Consider the following 19116-nt stretch of genomic DNA (forward strand, 5'->3'; position numbering starts at 1 on the left):
CAACTAACTATTCAAATATTTACTGGCAGCTTGTACAAACCAAGGTCTGTGCAGACAGTGATACAATGCTGAACAAGAAAAGTGTGAGACTCTACCTGCAGGAGCTTACCTGAAAGAGCTCTACCTGAAAGAGCCCGAAGAACAACGATATGCAATAAATGTATAAAAGAGAGAGTCAGGCATGGTAGTGTAGGCTTTTAATCCCGGCACTCTTTGAGGAGGCAGAAGCAGGCAGATCTCCTGAGTTTGAGACCACCCTGGTTCACCTAGTAAATTCCAGGCCAGCGAGAATTACACGGTGAGACCCTGTCTCAAAAGCAAACAACAAAAACAGCATGCTAGTAGGTAAGTGTTTTAGAAACCAATTACATAAGAACTCACTCAACACGAGGCATGGAATAGAAAATACATCAAGAGCCCTTGGTCACGGGCACACACACAAAAAAAAAGTCAGCCTTATTCACCACGCCCTCTTCCATCAGTTCTTTTGTTTGTTTGTTTGTTTGTTTGTTTCGAGACAGAGTTTCTCTGTACAGTCCTGGCTGTCCTGGAACTCACTTTGTAGACCAGGCTGGCCTCGAACTCAGAAATCCGCCTGCCTCTGCCTCCCAAGTGCTGGGATTACAGCGTGCGCCACCACGCCCGGCTTTCCCTCAATTCTTGTCTAAATCCCAGTCTAGAACATCCTTGGGTCGATGTACTGAACTTGGAGCCTTGGATTCTAAGCTTCGGGCAAGTCTTTGGCCCTCTCCGAACTTCAGTATATGAAGAGGTTGAACTAGGAAGAATCCCTAAGGTCGCCTCAAACGCTGACGCTCTAGGATTCTATGAATAGGGTCAAAGTAAACTGGGACCAGCGACTGCGTCCCCGTCCTAGCAACAGTTGCTAGATGTGGGCCATCTTCTGGCAACCAGTGGAAACCCCTCCCCGGTTTCGGGAGGTCTTCCTGGTATCCCGTGATGCATAGCGACTCCGCCTCGCTAGAAGGCACGTTCTGGCCTCGCTGGTCAAGAGCAAGCTTTCAGACCCAGCCAGAGAGCGCTCTCCGTTCCTATAGCAACGGCGCCTGATCCACGTGCCTACGGTGACCGTCAAGGCCAAAATAGGTTCATCGCGTGTGTGGCCTAAACCGGTCTGTGCGCGCATCGCAGGCGTGGGGTCTTTAAGTGACACGTGACTGCCCCGGGCCTGGGCCCCGCCTCCTTCCCCTCCCCAGGTGCTCTGGTGTGGACTGGAAGCGCCGGCCCCGGCGGATTCACTGGAGCACGGACGCTGCGGCCGGTTGGGCCGGTGCCCTTTCCCGGTAACTCCTTCCCGGCTTGACGCGCGAGCGCGGCGGGGCCTTGCAGGCTGGGGGATCTCCCGTCAGATCCTCCGCGTCCTCAGCCCGCGCTGGGCCCCGGGGGGACCCGGGAGCCGACAGGAACCGGGGCGGCGGGGGAGGGGGCCGCCTCCCGGAAGGTCGCGACCCGGGAGGGCGCCCGAGTCGGGACTTGGTCCTGCGGAGCGTCTGGGGAACCTCCGCCGCCTGCGCTTGGGGACGCCGAGGGCTACCTGTTGGCCAGCGCGTCCCCAGTCCTGTGGCCGGCCCCCTGGAGCTGGAGAACGTCAGCCAAAAATTGTCCCCACCTCACCCACTCCCGCAGCAGACACTTCACCCACCCTGCCTGTGGATTCTGCTTAGTAAACCCCTTACCCACTTTACTGTACCCCACCCCCATAAAGATCCTGCTAGGTGCTGGTGTTTAGTCACACCCTATCAGCAAGAACACAGGTTTAGGTCCTAGAATGGTGATGGACAGCCCCCCTCCCCCACAATCTGATCCCCAATCTGGGTGAGTTTAGCCAGTACCTCAGAACAGGCTGTCTTAAAAGAGAAATAGGAACTGGCTTGCTTGTGGACTTTACTTAGCATGTGTGCAGTTCTAAACAGTGGTCAACTGTTTATAAAGACTCCCAGGCAGGGTTTATGGCTTGCACTTGTCAAAATCAACCCCCCTGAGTAAGGTGTCAGCCACAGAACCTTACTAAACACTGTGAGGTCAAGATAAATGTGACCCATAAAACCAGGGTATGGTATAAAAGATCACAGCCCCCTGTGTGAGTGTGTGTATCTCCAGGTCCATGCTATCTCCTTATCAACCAGCCAGGATTATTCCAAAACCCACACTGAGTTCCACCCCTCAGCTGAGTTGTAGTGAAAACATTTGAAAGCCGTGCCTATTCTTCTAGTCTTTCCTGTTCTCTTTAGATGAGAAGCTGGATTCTTAATAATAGCAGACTTCTGAATATTACTGCACAGTTATTTTAAGGTGTTTTACTTTTATGTCTATTTAGTGTCCAGAAATGCCACAATGATCCCAGAATGTAATTTAGTACATGAGAAATCATGATGAGTTTGTGAGCTAATTTGACCCGTTCTCAACTACTCTGAAGCCAGTTATTTTAAGTTTATTATTATGAAAGATGAAATGGTGCATTTGAGATATCCTCTCCTGGATATCCTAAATATATTCTCATAGTCACCACTTGTTTCAGAGCATTCATTTCCAGTAATTTTAAAAGGACTTTTCTAATTTATTCTGACTTGTCTTTTTTTTTTTAATTCATAATAGTTCTTGTGTGTGATATTCAAAAATAGTGGTCTTTTTTGTCTTAAAGATAGGGTCAACTAGATTGACACATTCCCTTTAAAAAAAAAATCTCGTGTTTAGCTCTCATTTGAACATCTTTATTCCCTACCTTAAAAAGCATGACCATTCAAGTTCCTGTCTCTTGAACTTAAAACTACCTCTTAATCATTTCAGCTCTGGGAAGGAAGAGAGATGGAATTGAAAAGGTTGGGCGTGTCCTGGCGATTCTTGATGGTTCTGGTTCTGATCCTGCAAAGCCTGTCTGCGTTGGATTTTGACCCATACAGAGTCCTAGGGGTCAGCCGCACAGCCAGTCAGGCTGACATTAAAAAGGCATATAAGAAGCTCGCTCGGGAATGGTAGGTGAACCCAAGAACGGAAGTTTAACGTCCGCTAGGCAGTCAGCAGGTGGCTGAAGCCTCAAAGAGGGTGACTTGTCTGTCTCTGTGTTGAGTGTATTTGTAGAACTGCCTAAAGTATTGAGGCTAGAGCAAATACGGAAGCAAGGCGGTGAGCGGCCCTCGTGTGCTATGTAGAGGATTTCTGGTTCTTAAACATATTTTTCCTTTGTGTGTGAGAGAGTTTGTGTGTGTATGTTGGGGCGGGGGCAAGGGGAGGGCGTCTCTGTGTAGCTCTGGCTGTTCTGGAACTCACTTTGTATGTAGACCAGACTGACTTTGAACTCAGAGATTTGCCCATCTCTGCCTCCCAAGTGCTGAGATTAAAGGTGTGTGTGCCACCACCCAGCTTTTTTGACTTGGGTCTTTTTGGTAATATTTTATTTTTAATTATGTGTATATCTCAAAAGAGCCTGCTGAACACACTGGAGATGGAGTTACGGGGAGTCGGGAATTGCTTGACGTGGGTACTGGAACCAAACCTTGGTCCTCTGGAAGAGCAGCAAGTGCTCTCTTAACCACCGAGCCATCCCTCCAGCCCCTAGAAAGCAATTCTTTATGAGTATAAATGCTACAGGGAACAAATAGCTTTATTCTCGTTTTATTTTCTAAATCTCTAAGCTTTTAAAATGTTTAGAATACGTACTTTTGCCCTCCAATTTAATAGAGTCAAGAAGCAAGTGTATTGTATTTTTAAAGACACCTTAAGAGAATTACCAGAACTTTTTGAGGCAGAAGTCTTAGCATGTAGCCCTGCCTGGCCTAGAACTCACTATGTAGAGCAGACTGGCCCTGAACTCACAGAGATCCCCCTGCCTCTGCAGTGCTAGGAGTGCTCCTGAGAGCAGCCACAATTTCACCTGTTGTTATCAGGGTTGTAACATCTAGGGAACAGTGAGAGGTAAACTTGCTTTAGGCCGACTTCCCCCAGGGCAGCTTCAGACAAAGGCAGACAGGCGTTGGAAGCTGCAGAGAGCCTAGCAGGAGGACCATTATCGAGTGCCTGCTGCCCGTTCACCTCCAGGTTCTGTGTGTCTCATTGTACTCCTTTGACGAGCCCTTGAAAGAGATGTTTCAACCTGATTTACACATGGGAAGTCAGATCGCAGAGGTGGGCACCGTGCATTGCCCCTCACGCCCACAGTTTGTTCCCACACCATCAGCCAGTTCCTGCTGGCACTTGACTTTGCAGTCAATGAGTACAAGTGAGCTGGTGAGTGCTTGAGCAAGAAGTAGTGTCAAGTAGGGCAGCCATAAAGTTGCCTCATGCAGAGAATCTGTAACCTTGCCTGGCTCTGGCTGACAATATTTTTCCTCAATGAGCAGATTTAGCTTGATTTTAAACTAACTGTGGTAAAGGTAAAAGCTATGAAGAACGTTATGGATAATATTTGGGGCTACATTCATATCTTGAGGAATCTAGAGTTGGATGCTGAAAATACCATGTCGAATAATGCATGGCCTCTTTCCAGAAGTTCTCTGCCAAATTGGCTTTCAGTAATATTTCAGGTCCCTGCCTCTCTGTACTTAAAACAACAGTCTGTGGTTAGTTCATAACTAACAGCCTTCTTTGGACAAGGTATCTAGAATGGAAGCTCAGGATGCGGGCCTCCTGCAGTGGACAGCTTTGACCTTTGTCTCAAGTTTTAAGAGGTGTTCAGCTGTTGGCTAAATGCCCTCATCTTCCTGTTGGAGTCTCTGCTGGAGTAATTCATGACCGTACAAATGAACAGTGCTGGCTTTGTGCATTGACTTTGTATTCACTTGCACGTGTGTGCTGTCTTACTGTTTTCTACTGTTTGGGCCCAGGCAGTGTTTGCTCACTCACTTTAGTCTGTGTCCCCTCTGGATGGTTTCATAGTAACATTGAAAGTGGCATTATAGTCCTGCTTGACATCCGGAGTGAGGCATAACAGGGGGAAATGGTTAGCACTTGGACCGTATTTTCTCAAGTGCTTTCCTGAGTGTTTCTTAGACCTCCCCAAAGAATGCCTGCTGAAACCATGGGAAGTGACTTTTTTTTTTTTCCTGTCAGGAAAACTGTATTTCTCGCACACAAAATCCATGGGTTTGCCATCTGTGTTAGCAGAGTACCAAGGCCCCTTAGGAGAAGCAGACTGGGTGTAGCATGGTTTGCTCAGGCAGAGCACATCAGCCCTGCTCACTCTGAGCTGAGAAAAATTACTTCTTTGCATCTTCATTTTTATTCCTTTAGAGGTCATGCTGATAGTCAGTTGAGCCCATATACAGTATTTTCTTCACATGAAATGGAAAGTTTGCCCGGCATAAGGCAGCTCATGAATCTACTTCATTCTCTGAACACAGTATTGGAGGGTACTCACCTAGGGCTGGACTTCCCTTCTCCAAGTATTTGCAACTTGGAGAGGTCTCAGCTAGTTCGCAGCTAACCTGTCGTACCCAGCTGCCACCGACCTTGGTCTGTCTTGGTCTGCTGCGAAGCCCCTCCTCCCTTCCTGCCCTGCGCAGCTCCTGATTGCAGTCATCATCTGCAGGTGTGCACCCTTGATCCACTCATCCTTAACCTGAGTTTGAATAGTGACAGCTTATATTTTAGTCAGTCAGGAGCATACTTTGGGCTGCCTTCCCGTTCCCTTAAGTCCTGCTGTATTCGGTGTGCATACCTGACGTTTGTTTTTTAACCTTACTGACGTTTATGGCAAGGATTCGGTGGTTAAGGGCAGGGTGATATCCAAGTTCAAGCCATTTGAAGTTCCTTGGTTTTAGAGTAGAATAGGGGATAAAGCCCACTCAGTGTTCCTGCTTGGATGAGTTTAGTGATTTGTAGATTTTTTTTTTTTTACTTCAGCAGATTTGGTGTGTGTGTTGTCGGTGTTTTCTACTTCCCTGTGAATTGTTTTCTTCCCAGAGTGTTTGCTAGAAGAAATTTCCTGAGGTTGGCATAAGTGATTATATGGAATGTAAATGGGGTGAGGCTCAGTGGCACACACCTTTAGTCCCAGTACTCTGGGGCAGAGGCAGGAAGATCTCGTGCGTTTGAGGCCAATTTCATCCACACAGAGAGATTCAGGACATCCAGGGCCACATGGTGGGACCTGCCTCAAAACAACAGCAAAGAGTAAGTGGGGCTGGGCATAGTAGGGCAGGCCTGCCGTCCCAGCCCTTACAGTGCAGAGGCAGGGGGTGAGGAGGAGTGTGAAGCCGGCCTGAGCTAGCTACTGAGCTTTTGGGTCAAATAGTCACAGTCTCTTGAGACCAGGACCATTGAAAGTCTGTGAAAATCTGATTTCAGTTTAGGGGCGGCAAGGAAGCAAATGGAGCTCGCCCGGCTCTCCGGAAAATTCCCAAAGCTGCCAGCGGAAGGAGGTGCAGACCTGCAGCGCCATACTTGGGGCAGAGACAGGAAGCACTGGAGTCTAAAGCCAGCCTGGGTACCTGAGACCCCATCTCAAAAAACAGACTTATTTCCCAAAGATAACATGGCTATAAACATGAAAAAATGCAGAATAAAATGCTTCTTGTAGAATCAGCAAGTGCCAGCTAGTAGGCTAGCTGAAATAGCCTTGCGAGGACTCTCAGCCTTCTCACGGCTTGCCCATGGCTTGAAGTCGTTACCCACATGTAGGGAAAAGTAACCAGTCAGAGGCAGAGTTGGGTCAGCAGGGCAGGGCAAACACTGGATTCTGACCTAAGAGTGAGCAGCAGGCATAGGGAGTGTGACCATCCCCTCACGCTGCAACTTTGCCCACATCCACTACCTGCGTTCAGGAAAACCAAGCCAAGCACCTACAGGAAGAGCCTGACACCAAGAGGGAGCACTCCTGCCTGGGGACAGCAGGAGTGAGTCATGCCTGGGAAAAGGATGAGGGGGCACATGTCACCTCTCCTCAGTAGCATGCTGTGGTGTTCTCTGATGTGCCCAGCTGGAGCACTTGAGAGGAAATTGCCTGCGGTAGAGGTGATTTTTTTTTTTTTATGGTCGTGTGACGCATATGGTCGTCTGATTGTTTCTACCATTTATTTCAAGGAAGATCCTAAGCAGATAACCTTCACTTCTGATGCTGAGAGCTGTGTGTGTAAGGTTATAAAATGGCCGTCCAAAACATCCTCACTGGCTTCTGTCTCTGTTTCAGGCATCCTGACAAAAACAAAGACCCTGGAGCCGAGGACAGGTTCATTCAGATCAGCAAGGCATACGAGGTACGCACCATCCGCCACTTCAGTACTGCATGATTTGCTCCTAGAAGATGGGGGAGGGGGCTGGGAGATGGCTCAGTACCTCGGCCATGCACGCGGGAGGTGCAGTGTTGGGATCTGCAGAACCCCCTGCATCAGTGCTGAGAAAGGCTCCCCGGTCAAGCTGCCTAGCTAGACCAGCCTTATCTGAGAGCTCAACTCTGCCTCAAAGAATAAGGTGGAGGGTGACTGAGCACACCTTGGCCTTGGATCTCCACCAGCACCTGAGCTCACATACATGCAGACAGAAGTACAAATGCATACACAAAGCAAGATAAAGGGAAAGCAGGCCAGAGCTGGTGAGTTCTGTGACATCAGCTCAGCGGGGCACAGTGTCCACAGGCAGCCCCAGTTTCTTCATAATGTTAGAGAAAATATCTCTGCCCCCTCCAGCATGTCAAAGCAAGTGCCAGAACATTGTCGCTCCTGGAAAACCCAGCCCACTTTGAAAGCTTTACTAAGAATTGTGCACTTACCCAGACAGATTGTCTGTCCTGACTGTAGAGACACAGCTTAAAGAATCTCACACCAGTTTGCCTGGTCACACAAGGTTACAGATAACCAAAACACAAGACTTGTGGTAAGTCTCCAACATGTCAGCTTAAGTAGCACGGCCTAGAATACACATAAGCAGTGGGTGCCTGGCTGCCTGAGTTGTCGTAATGCTGTGTTTCAGCAGACCGTGACTCATCACCCTAAGACCATGATTGAATTTTAGTCTTCAAAGCTAGATTTCAATAAGGCAAAGTCGGTGGTGAGATGGCTCAGTGAGTAAGGGCACCTGCTGGCCAGCCCAAGGACCTGTGTAGGCCCTTGTGGTGGAAGGAGAGAACTGACCTCCACCCCTGTGTCCTGACCGACATGAAATAAGCATCAACGGGAGAGCTGAAGTCAGCTCGTGCTTAAGGCCCTAGACTACACATTGCTCACCTACTGATGTTCATGGTTAGCGTTCCTTGGTCCAAATGATTCTCTCTCCAGTGGTGCAGCCAGGGTAATGTTCTATGGTGGATCCTGGTGATGTCATATGTCAGATCTTATCTGATGTTTACTGGGATGGTTGACAGCTTTAATGTCAACATGAGGGTGACGATCTCACCAAATAAACTCTGGGAGTTTTAACGTCTCTGTTAGGGAGTTTGAGATGAACTTATTCACTCTGTGTATGTGTGTATTTTCTGGGCTTACAGGTGCCACAACACTCATGTAGACCTCAGAGGAAACTTGCATGAGTTGGCTCCCCTGCCATGTGGATTTAGGAATGGTCAGATCTTAGTCAGTCTCCTTCCCTTCCTCCCCAGCCCCCAGCCTTGCTGGAGGTTGAACTTAGCGTCCCTGCTATACATTTCTGAGAAACATACTTCCATCTTTCAGGTTGCTTACAGGAAAGCCACTTAGGGTTCGGGTGTGGCTCAGTGGTTAAGGGTTTGCCAAGTGTGCACAAGGCCTGGCTTCAGTCCTCAGTCCTGAAAGACAAGACTGAGGAAGGAGAGTCCTTTGGTAAGCCACCTGCCTCGCCCTTTGGACTCCATCTCTTCTTCCTTACAGATTCTGTCCAATGAGGAAAAGAGGACAAACTACGACCACTATGGTGATGCCGGTGAGAACCAAGGCTACCAGAAGCAGCAACGCGAACACCGCTTCCGCCATTTCCACGAGAACTTCTATTTTGATGAGTCCTTTTTCCACTTCCCCTTCAATTCGGAGCGGCGGGACTCGGGCGATGAGAAGTACTTGCTGCACTTCTCACACTACGTGAATGAGGTGCTTCCCGAGAGCTTCAGAAGACCCTACCTCATCAAGATCACGTCAGACTGGTGCTTCAGCTGTATCCATATCGAGCCTGTCTGGAAGGAGGTGGTCCAGGAACTGGAAGGACTGGGTAAGGTGTTCCATTAGGACACACTTAAACAGAAGGTGACCCTCTTTTCTTTCTAAGATGTAGGTGTTTTGTGTATATGAGTATTCACCCACATGTATGTACAGAAATACATATATGTGCATCACTGCATGCAAGCGGTGCCCATGGAGACCAGAAGAGAGCGTTCGTCCCCAGGAGCTGGAGATAGAGGTGGTTTTAAGCTGCTCTGTGGGTGCTGAGAACTGACCCAGGTCTTCTGCAAGAGCAGCAAGTGCTCTCTTAACCACAGAGGCGTGGCTGCAGCCGGTCACTCTTAAATCAATGTGGCACTGGGGAAAGGGGACAATCGCTGTGTTTTCTTGCCCCAAGTTCATAGTGATTGATTTTCTTTTTTTTTTTTGTTTTATTTTGTTTTTTTTGGTTTATCGAGACAGGGTTTCTCTGTGTAACCCTGGCTGTCCTGGAACTCACTCTGTAGACCAGGCTGGCCTCGAGCTCAGAAATCTGCCTGCCTCTGCCTCCCGAGTGCTGGGAATAAAGGTGTGCGCTACCACGCCCGGCCGTGATTGATTTTCAAGGGGTGTTTATGGAGAGAAGAGGTGTATTAAGCTATTCTTCCTTTTCTTTCCTTTTTAAATGTGTATGGATGTTTTGCCTACATGCATGTCTATACACCATTCAGATGGCTAGTGCCTGAGAAGGTCAGAAGAAGGTATAGGATCCCCTGGAACTGGAGTTACAGAGGTTGTGAGCCACCAAGTGGGTCCTGGGAATTGAACCCAGATCCTCTGCAAGAGCAAGAAGTGCTCGGGGCCTAGCAAACACATCAGTGGATGCTCACAGTCAGCTATTGGATGGATCACAGGGCTCCCAATGGAGGAGCTAGAGAAAGTACCCAAGGAGCTAAAGGGATCTGCAACCCTATAGGTGGAACAACATTATGAACTAACCAGTACCCCAGAGCTCTTGATTCTAGCTGCATAGGTATCAAAAGATGGTCTAGTCGGCCATCACTGGAAAGAGAGGCCCATTGGACATGCAAACTTTATATGCCCCAGTACAGGGGAACGCCAGGGCCAAAAAGTGGGAGTGGGTGGGTAGGGTAGTGGGGGGGAGGGTATGGGGGACTTTTGGGATAGCATTGGAAATGTAATTGAGGAAAATACATAATAAAAAAAATATTTAAAAAAAAAAACAAAAAAAGAAGTGCTTTTACCCACTGAGCTATCCAGACTCTACATTCTCAAAGGCACATCCAGGTATACCTGGCTCTTCTCCTTAGTTCTCTAAAAGGAGTAGACTTCTGGCAATTGTTGGGCCATTTGTTCCAAATAAGTCTTTGGTGTGCAGTGCAGAAGCAGGAGGGTACTTGGCTTTGGCCAAATGTGTCCCTGAACCTGGATACAGCTGCCCTTGGAATAAGCTGGGAGCTTTGCCGTGCAGTGGAGCAAAGGCAGTGGGAAGGTGTTTGCTCTCGGTGTATAATGCTCGAGAGATCGGGGTTGAGGAGAAGTCACTGACTCAAGAGCTTCTGGTCATGAGACAGCTCTGCCTTGTGCTGTGGTAGAGTGTAGGGAAAACTGATCTGGAGCAGTGCGATGCTAAACCTCTGTGCACTTTAGGACCAAGGGCAGGCACACTGCATTTCATAGCTTACACTTTCATGTTGCACATGTGTGTGTATCTGTGTGAGTACACATGGAGGTCAGAGGATAACTTCGTTCTCTCCTTCCACCTGTGGTTTCTGGGCATGGAACTCTGATCATCAGGTTGACAGCAGAAGTCAGAAAAATGTGAACACAGAGGAGGGCCCACAAGGTCAGAGATGCAGGCAGTCACCAGGAGCTGGAAAGGGTCCAGATGGACTGTCCCTGCAGCTTACAGAGGAAGCCAGTCCTGCTGACACCATGACTCAATCCTGTAGGATAAACTGGACTCCTTGACTCAGAACTTTAAGATGAGAAGTTGGCATGGTGTGTGGTGGTCTGTTACCATAGCCAAAACAACCCATCGCTCCTGTCAGGATAAGGGAGGCTCAATACCAACGGTATTGGAGGGCTTGGTCTGAGAGACCACAAACAACTGGGGGTTGGAAGGGAGGGGATTTGAACTCAGGCTTTGATTGTCTCTGTTTTTGTGGTTGTTTGTATTAATGAGACAGGACCTGTCTATGTAGCCCTGACTGTCCTGAAACTTGCCATCTAGATCAGACTGGTCTCAAACTCACAGAAATCTGCCTGCTTGTGCCACCACACCCAGAAAAAGCTGTCCTTTTATCTCCACATTCGTTCCATGGGGCCCTCATGAAGATGCACATGTGTGTACAACAACGGTAACAATACATAATTGGGTGGGAAGCTTTAGGAAAGACTCCCAGTGTTAACCTCTAGCATCCTCGTGTGCAAGTGTTGGTTAGCACACACACGTATGTACACCACACAGTACACATGCACGAGTACGCGCACACGCACACACAGGTAGAGTGGTAAAGTGTCAAATGTGACACTAGGAAAGCAGATGCCTTCTTTCTGTCTTCTGCACAGCTTCATTGTGTAAGAAAGAATTGGTTAGCTGGGTAGTGGTTCACACCTTTAATCCCAGCACTCAGGAGACAGAGGCAGGTAGATCTCTGTGGGTTCAAGGCCAGCCTGGTCTACAGAGAGAGTTCCAGGATAGCCAGGGCCAAGCCAAGACCCCAAAACTGGAGCATTCTTGCATCATCACAGATGACCAAGAATGCTGGGGCCAGAACAAGCTAAGTATGAGGAGCAAGAAAAAGGGAGACAGGAGCAGGGGCCACATCACAGAGTCCTGCTGTCCTTTTTGTGGACTGTGGTTTCATCCCAAGTGGAGTGAGTACTTCTTTACAGGGTTGATCAGAGTAGTGCGATTCATTTAGAAGGAACAGTCTGGCCCTATGTGAAGAACAGACTGAGACAAGAAAGACCACTTAGGAGGCCACTGCAGTCGCCAGCCAAGAAGCATGAAGAAGCTGTGTGCCGAGGTGTACCCTGTGTGTGCTCCAGGCACCTGGGCCAGAGGCAAGAGGATCAGGGCATTCAGGGTTATCCTTGGCTACGTAGTGAGGTGGGAGGAGAAGGAGGAGGAGGAGGAGGACTGTGAGAGAGGTAAAGGCTGCTGCACTGGCGTCTTCTGAAGAGAGAACCAGGAGGCTTGCTGCCAGATTGGATGTGGGTGTGAGGGACGAGAGAGGGTGGCTGTCTGTCGTTTGGACTGTGGAATAGGAGGAATGGAGCTGCCATATTTGGAATGTCAAAGGCAGCATTGGAGCTTCTGTGAGAGGAGACTGGGAGTCCAGTGTCAGGAGCTCAACACTTTCAAGCCTACCAGACCCAAACACTTCTCCGTGTTGGCTGTTAACCTCATGCTTAGGGTATAAGCTGGCCCTGCAGACATACCAGTTAAATGGAAGAACAAGAGGAGACCCAGTATTAAGTGAAAAAAGAAATGCCAGGTCAGGTCACCTACTTCACTGCACGTGTCCTCATACACACACATTCAAGGAGTGAGCAGATGGGCGCCAAGCTACCCACAGGGCTCTACTGTCTATGTTCTTGAATGATGCTAACTGGAGTGTGCTCACTTTATAAACTGTGTTTGTGTATATCATGTACAGGGAATGCCAGAGCACATGTGTGGAGGTCAGAGAACAAAGGTTGGGACTCAATTCTTGTTTCACACCTAGTTTTAAGGCAAGGTACTCAGGGATAGCTGGCCCACAGAGTTCTGGGTGATTCTCTGCCTCCCGTCTCTCCATGGAAACACTGAGATTACAGACGCACACTTGGAGCTGAACCCGAGTCTTTAGGCCTGTGTAGCAAGCTTTTTACTCACTAAGCCATCTCCTGGCCCCTTCTGGTACTTTGTAAAGATTCTGTAGCCATGCTGATGGTGCGCACTTCTAGACCCAGCACTCATGAGGCAAAGGCAGGTAGATCTCTAACAGTGTGAGGCCACCTTGGTCTACATTATAAAATTTCAAGCCAGCCCAGGTTGTACAGTGAGGCCCTGTCTCAACCAAAAGAAAGTGGAGGAGGAGGAAGAAGAAGAAGAGGAGGAGAAAAGAGAAGAGAAGAAAAGAAAATTTTGTTTTGTTTCGTTTTGTTTTGTGAATAGGTATTTTGCCTGAATGTGTGTCTGGGTTTTGCTGTTTGAGACAGGTTGTGGTGTTTTGAGTAAGAATGCTGCCCATAGGCGTGCTTAGTCATGAGAGAATGTCAATACTTGAGAAGGATTAAGAGGTGTGGCCTTGTTACAGTAGGTGTGGTTTTGTTGGAAGAAATCTGTCACTGGGGGTGGAGGTTTCAGAAGCCCAAGCCAGGCCCCAGGGCTGTCTCTTCCTGCTGCCTGCAGACTCCATTGTAAAACTCTCAGCCTGTTCTCCAGCACCACTTCTGTCTGCTGCTGCCATGAACCTGCCATGATTACAATGGACTAAACCTCTGAAACTGTAAGCAGCCCCAGTTGAATACCTTCTTTTATAAGAGTTGCTGTGGTCATGGTGTCTCTTCACAGCAGTAGGACAGTGACTAAGACAGAGTAGCCTTGACTGGCATGGAACTTGATAATGTAGACCAGGCTGGCCCCAAACTCACTGAGCTCTCCCTACCTCCGCCTCCTAGTGCTGAGATTAAAGGGGTGTGCCACATGCCTAGTCCAACAAATGCACCTCTGCATCACGTGTGTGCGGTGCCTGAGAAGGTCAAGGAGGACGGGTGTCTGATTTTCCGGAAATGGAGTTAGAGATAGCTGTGAGTCACCACGTGAACCCTGATCCCAGTGGAGCCGGTGCTCTTAACGCTTGACCTTCTCTCCAGCCCCCCAAACTGTATTGTGTTGTGTTGTGTTGTGTGTGTGTAGGGTTGCTGGAGGGGGATGCACATTACAATAGCAAGCATGTGGAGGTCAGCAGACAGCTCTGTAGAGTTGATTCTCTTCTTCCACATTTCCATGAGCTCCAGGGCTCAAACCCAGTGATCCATCTTGTACAGCAAGCACATTTACTCACTGAGCCTTCCTCTGGGTACAACATTTGTATTTTCAGTATGTCAATAAAGTAATGTAATATATATATATGGAGAGAGAGAGAGAGAGAGAGACTGTCACCAAATCATTGGCCTCTTAGGTTATTCATACATGCTTGTTTATGGGTAGGAACATTGTATCCAGATTGCTCTCTCCTTTTTGTATTTACTCTGTGTGTGTGTACACAAGTGTACAAAGGGGGCTGGAGAGATGACTCAGTGGTTAAGAGCACTGACTGCTCTTCCAGAGGTCCTGAGTTCAAGTCCCAGCAACCACATGGTGGCTCACAACCATCTGTAATGGGATTCGTTGCCCTCTTCTGGTGTGTCTGAGGACTGTGACAGTGTACTCACACACATTAAATAAGTAAAATCTTAAGCCGGCCAGTGGTGGCGCACGCCTTTAATCCCAGCACTGGGGAGGCAGAGGCAGGCGGATTTCTGAGTTTGAGGCCAGCCTGGTCTACAGAGTGAGTTCCAGGACAGCCGGGGCTATACAGAGAAACCCTGTCTTGAAAAAAAAAAAAAAAAGTAAAATCTTTAAAAAAAAAAAAAAGTGTACAAAGGTCAGAGGACAAACAGTTCTCTTTTATATCCTGGGAGCTCCAAGCATGGACCCAGGCCTTAGAGCAAGCTCCTTCACTCACTGCACCATTTCTCTGGCCCGCTTTTTTTCTCTTTTAATTTCCTCATCACTTGTTCCCAAAATTAGGAATAACAGGCATAAGAGATATTCAGGTTTGCAAATATTTGTTCTATAGAAAAACTGGCCAATCTAGAATTCTAACAGTGCAAGAAAGCTAAACAAGCTATTAGGAAAAATATGTATTCCAACCCAGTTGGGTTTCATTTTCCACTGCAAAGGACTTGTCAGCACTCCTTCCTGCCTGAATCTCAGGAGGCTTCACGGAGCTCTTCCATGCTTTGCAGGTGTGGGGATTGGTGTCGTCCATGCTGGGTACGAAAGACGCCTGGCCCATCACCTGGGAGCACACAGCACCCCCTCCATCCTAGGGATCGTCAATGGGAAAATCACCTTCTTCCACAACGCAGTGCTCCATGAAAACCTACGGCAGTTCGTGGAGGGTCTTCTTCCAGGAAACTTGGTAGAGAAGGTGAGTGTCCCCGGAGAGTGGAGCTGCCAGCCGGAACCTCCCAGGCTTCGCTCTGGGCAGCCAAGACCCTACCACTTCATTACACCAAGTAGTTCAAGAAGCCTGAGGAGGCTGGCAGCCAAAGCAGGATACAGAGCTGGAAAGAGTACACTGCCGTTAGGAACCGCTCACAGGCTCTAGACATCACGGGAATCTGACCTGAAGCCACAGTCCTGTTTACTAAACAACAACGAAGTTAGATCACGTGATAGAATTTATGGCTCATGCATTTGTTCATAGGTACAAATTTGTCCTATGAAAATTGGAAAATCAGATTACATTGAGAAAAATTAAGTACATTTTACATTTTTAAGTGTGTACTAAGTAAGTATATTCATATCTACCAAACCCACCAGATTCATTAAACAGATATTATTTCTGGAACTTTAAAAGCTTAGTGAGGAGCAGTCATGGTGGTGCACGCCTTTCATCCCAACACTCAGGAGGCAGAAGCAAGTGGATCTCTGTGGGTTTGAGGTTAGCCAGGACCACGTGGCTATAAAAAGTGAAAGCTTATTGAGGGCCAGAGAGCTGGCTCCAAAGGTCCAGATGCTTGCTGCCTAGCCTGACAGCCTGAATGTAATTCCCAGCAGCTCCTGAAAGTTGTCCTGTGACGACTCACACGTGCACGCATAGCTCATGTACCTATATAGCCTATACACACACACAAACACACTATATACACACACACACACACACATATACAAAACAAAGACTGTAATGTTGTTGTTTAAGACTCAGGTCCTCTTGGATAAGAGCAGCACACACCCTTACCCACTGAGCATCTCTCCAGCCCACTAGGCCATGTTTACAGGGCAAGTGCTGCATGCCTTCTACGGAACTGAGCTCTGAGGACCAATGGCAGGGCTTGTGCTTGGAGATACCCTGGATTCGATCTCTAGTACTCCTACCAAAAAACAAACAAAGAACCAACTTGAGAAGTGATTTTATAATATAGTCAGTAATTCTTTCAAGCAAGATGATAATTTTAATCTGTAAGAGTTTATAAACAGATGACATCTGTGTTGCCATTCTTCTAATGGCTTTGTCAAATTAAGACAGAAAGACTAGTGGCAAGGCCGGCAGATCTCAGTGAGGTCAGGCCAGCCTGGTCTGCTTAGCAAGTTCCAGTCCAGCCAGGACTAAATAGACCCTTTCTCAAAAAAGGCAGAAAGATTAATTGTCTGCCTTTTTGTGTTTTACAAACAGCCTCTTTCTAAGCACCTAATTTATCTCCTGACAGAAGTATAATACAGTTGTCGGGAATTAAACACTGTGGCTGAAGAGAGGCCTCAGGAGTTAGGAGCATTGGCTACACTTCCAGAAGGCCTGAGTTCAGTTCCTAGCACCCAGATGGCACTCCCAACCATTGTAGCTCTGGTTCCAGGGAATTTGATACCTGCTTCTGACCTCTGTGAGCACCAGACATACGTGTAATATGCATACATATGTGCAGGCAAAACATTCATGCACAAAATAAAAATGAATAAATTATTTTTAAATTAGATATTACAACTAACCTATTTTCAATTTAAGGTCACAAATAAAAATTATGTGCGGTTCCTCTCTGGCTGGCAGCAGGAGAATAAGCCACACGCCCTCCTGTTCGGCCAGACGCCGGCAGTGCCACTGATGTACAAGGTAATGGATCTGGGGAGCAGCTTCCAGTCTTCCTGGTGGGGGCCAGTTCTGCATCAGAGCCCAGAGCCTGCTTGTCCTTGGGATAATTACATATCTGAGCATCTTTCATTTAAAAATTCCAAACCAGAAAACTCTTGACCGTCAGTGTCTCACCACAGCAGGAAATTCTCCCCTGACCTCATGTGACAGGTCAGTCAAGACGAGAGCACACTAAAATATGCACAGTTACCTTCACACTGAGAATAAGGTGTATGTGAAACATGCAGGTTTTATGTTTAAATTTGGTGCTGTCCCCAAGAATGCTTCACTGTGGATATACTAATACTATAAAATCTGAAAAAGCCTGAACCATTCAGGTTGCAAGTATTTCAAAAACAGTTCTGCCTGTGGTAGTTTATTGCTGGGATGGACACGCACGCACGCACACAACGCACATACACAGACACACATGGACCAAGGCAAGATTTCTGGATAATGATTATTTTGTTTGATCTCTTGAGAAAATGAGTCATTTTCCCTTTCCCAGTTTTTGTGCATAGGATATCGTTAGAATTCCTAGAGTAGGTGTTTGGGGGTGAGGAGACTCATGGTTCATCCCAGCCATGGACGTCAGTGGGTCCCACTTGGTCTGTAAGCTGGGTGCCAAGCTGTCATTTCCCTTCCTTCCTCTCGTCCGCCCTCACAGTTGACAGCCTTCGCATATAAGGATTATGTGTCATTTGGATACGTGTATGTCGGCTTGAGAGGTGTGGAAGAGATGACCAGGCAGTACAACGTCAACCTCTATACCCCCACCATGCTCATCTTCAAAGAGCACATAAACAAGCCCGCTGATGTGATCCAGGTATGTGAGCCACCTCAGGCCGAGATGGTCTTCCTTTTACCCCAGCCTTCACATAAATGAGCCCTGCAAGGGTCAGGAGTTCAAGGTCATGCTCAGCTACACATGAGTCTGTGGATAGCCTAAGCTAGAGTGAGACTTTGTCTCAAATGACAAAGAAAGAACCAAGATGGCTCAGTGGGTGAAAGTGCTTGCTGCCTAGCCTGACCCCTGACCCCTGAGTTCCATTTCTGAGACCCACGGGGAAGACGAAGACCAACTGCAGCGGGTCATCCTTGACCTGAGTGTGCTGAGGCATAAACATGCACACTCATGAATGAGAGAGATGGAGGAGGAAGGAAGGGGGGTGGGGGTGGGAATTGCTGAATATAGGGACAAACTCATTTGGCGTTTCTTCTTACTGATGCACTAAATTTTGTTGTTGTTGTTGTTGTTGTTGTTGTTTATCTGACACAATAATGTTTTGCTTAAAAAACAAAATTGTCTCCGATGGCACACACCTGGAATTCTAGTATTCTGAAGACCAAGGCAGGAGAATTTGGGTTTGAGAGAAGAGTTAGTTGTTGATTTTTTGGGTTTGTGTTTTAGACAGGGTCTCACTTGCTGTATAAACTAGGCTGACCAGCAACTCCAGAGATCTCCTTGCCTCTGCTTCCTGAGTGCTGGGATAAAGATGTGTGCCACCATGCCACTAACCCTTGACTTTGAAGTGAGGCTACAAGTTTTTTTGAGTGCTTTGTTTGGAGGCTGGGAAGATGGCTCCGCAGTTACAAAACATGGCCTACTCTTCCAGAACCCAAAGTGCCAGAGTTCAGTGCCCTGCACCCATGTTAGGCAGCTCAAAACCACCTGTAACTCCACGTCCAGAGGCTCTGACAGTCCTCGCCTATACTCCTCTACACATACCCGCACACACACACATCTTTTTTTTTTTTAAGATTCATTCATGCATGCATGCATGCATGCATGCATACGAGTGCTCTATCTGCATGTACACCTGTGTGCCAGAAGAGGGCACTCGATCTCATTACAAATGGTTGTGAGCCACCATGTGGTTGCTGGGAATTGAACTCAGGAGCTCTGGCAGACCTGCTGAGCCATCTCTCCAGCCCCCCACATAATTTTTTATAAATAAAAATAATACACTTTATATTATTGCCTGACTGCTGTGTAGTAAATATGGTATTGCCTGGGACATCCATAGTTAGGCTGTACCCTGCAGTGGTTCAGTCAAGGGAGGAAAGATGGAAAGGCAGTCTCTACCCAGTGTGCTAGGCAGCTTGTTCAGTATGAAGAATAGGGTGTCTGAGACTGGAAATTGGGAAGG

General features: G+C 47.7%; 1 protein-coding gene across 1 annotated transcript in view; it reads left to right on the plus strand.

The window, feature by feature from the left end:
• Nucleotides 1–1150: 1150 nt before the first annotated feature.
• The window catches only part of Dnajc16 (DnaJ heat shock protein family (Hsp40) member C16), a 31310-nt gene continuing 13344 nt past the window's right edge, over nucleotides 1151–19116 (plus strand). Inside the window, exons 1-7 of the mRNA XM_021160548.2 lie at nucleotides 1151–1304; nucleotides 2809–2993; nucleotides 7145–7211; nucleotides 8796–9129; nucleotides 15084–15268; nucleotides 16844–16948; nucleotides 17634–17792. Of these exons, the coding sequence (XP_021016207.1) occupies nucleotides 2827–2993; nucleotides 7145–7211; nucleotides 8796–9129; nucleotides 15084–15268; nucleotides 16844–16948; nucleotides 17634–17792 (1017 nt within the window). The 5' untranslated portion in view covers nucleotides 1151–1304; nucleotides 2809–2826. The remainder of the gene's footprint in view (nucleotides 1305–2808; nucleotides 2994–7144; nucleotides 7212–8795; nucleotides 9130–15083; nucleotides 15269–16843; nucleotides 16949–17633; nucleotides 17793–19116) is intronic.

The sequence above is a fragment of the Mus caroli genome, unplaced genomic scaffold (assembly GCF_978045245.1).
Source record: "Mus caroli unplaced genomic scaffold, Mus_caroli_1 scaffold_6, whole genome shotgun sequence".
Lineage (NCBI taxonomy): Eukaryota > Metazoa > Chordata > Mammalia > Rodentia > Muridae > Mus > Mus caroli.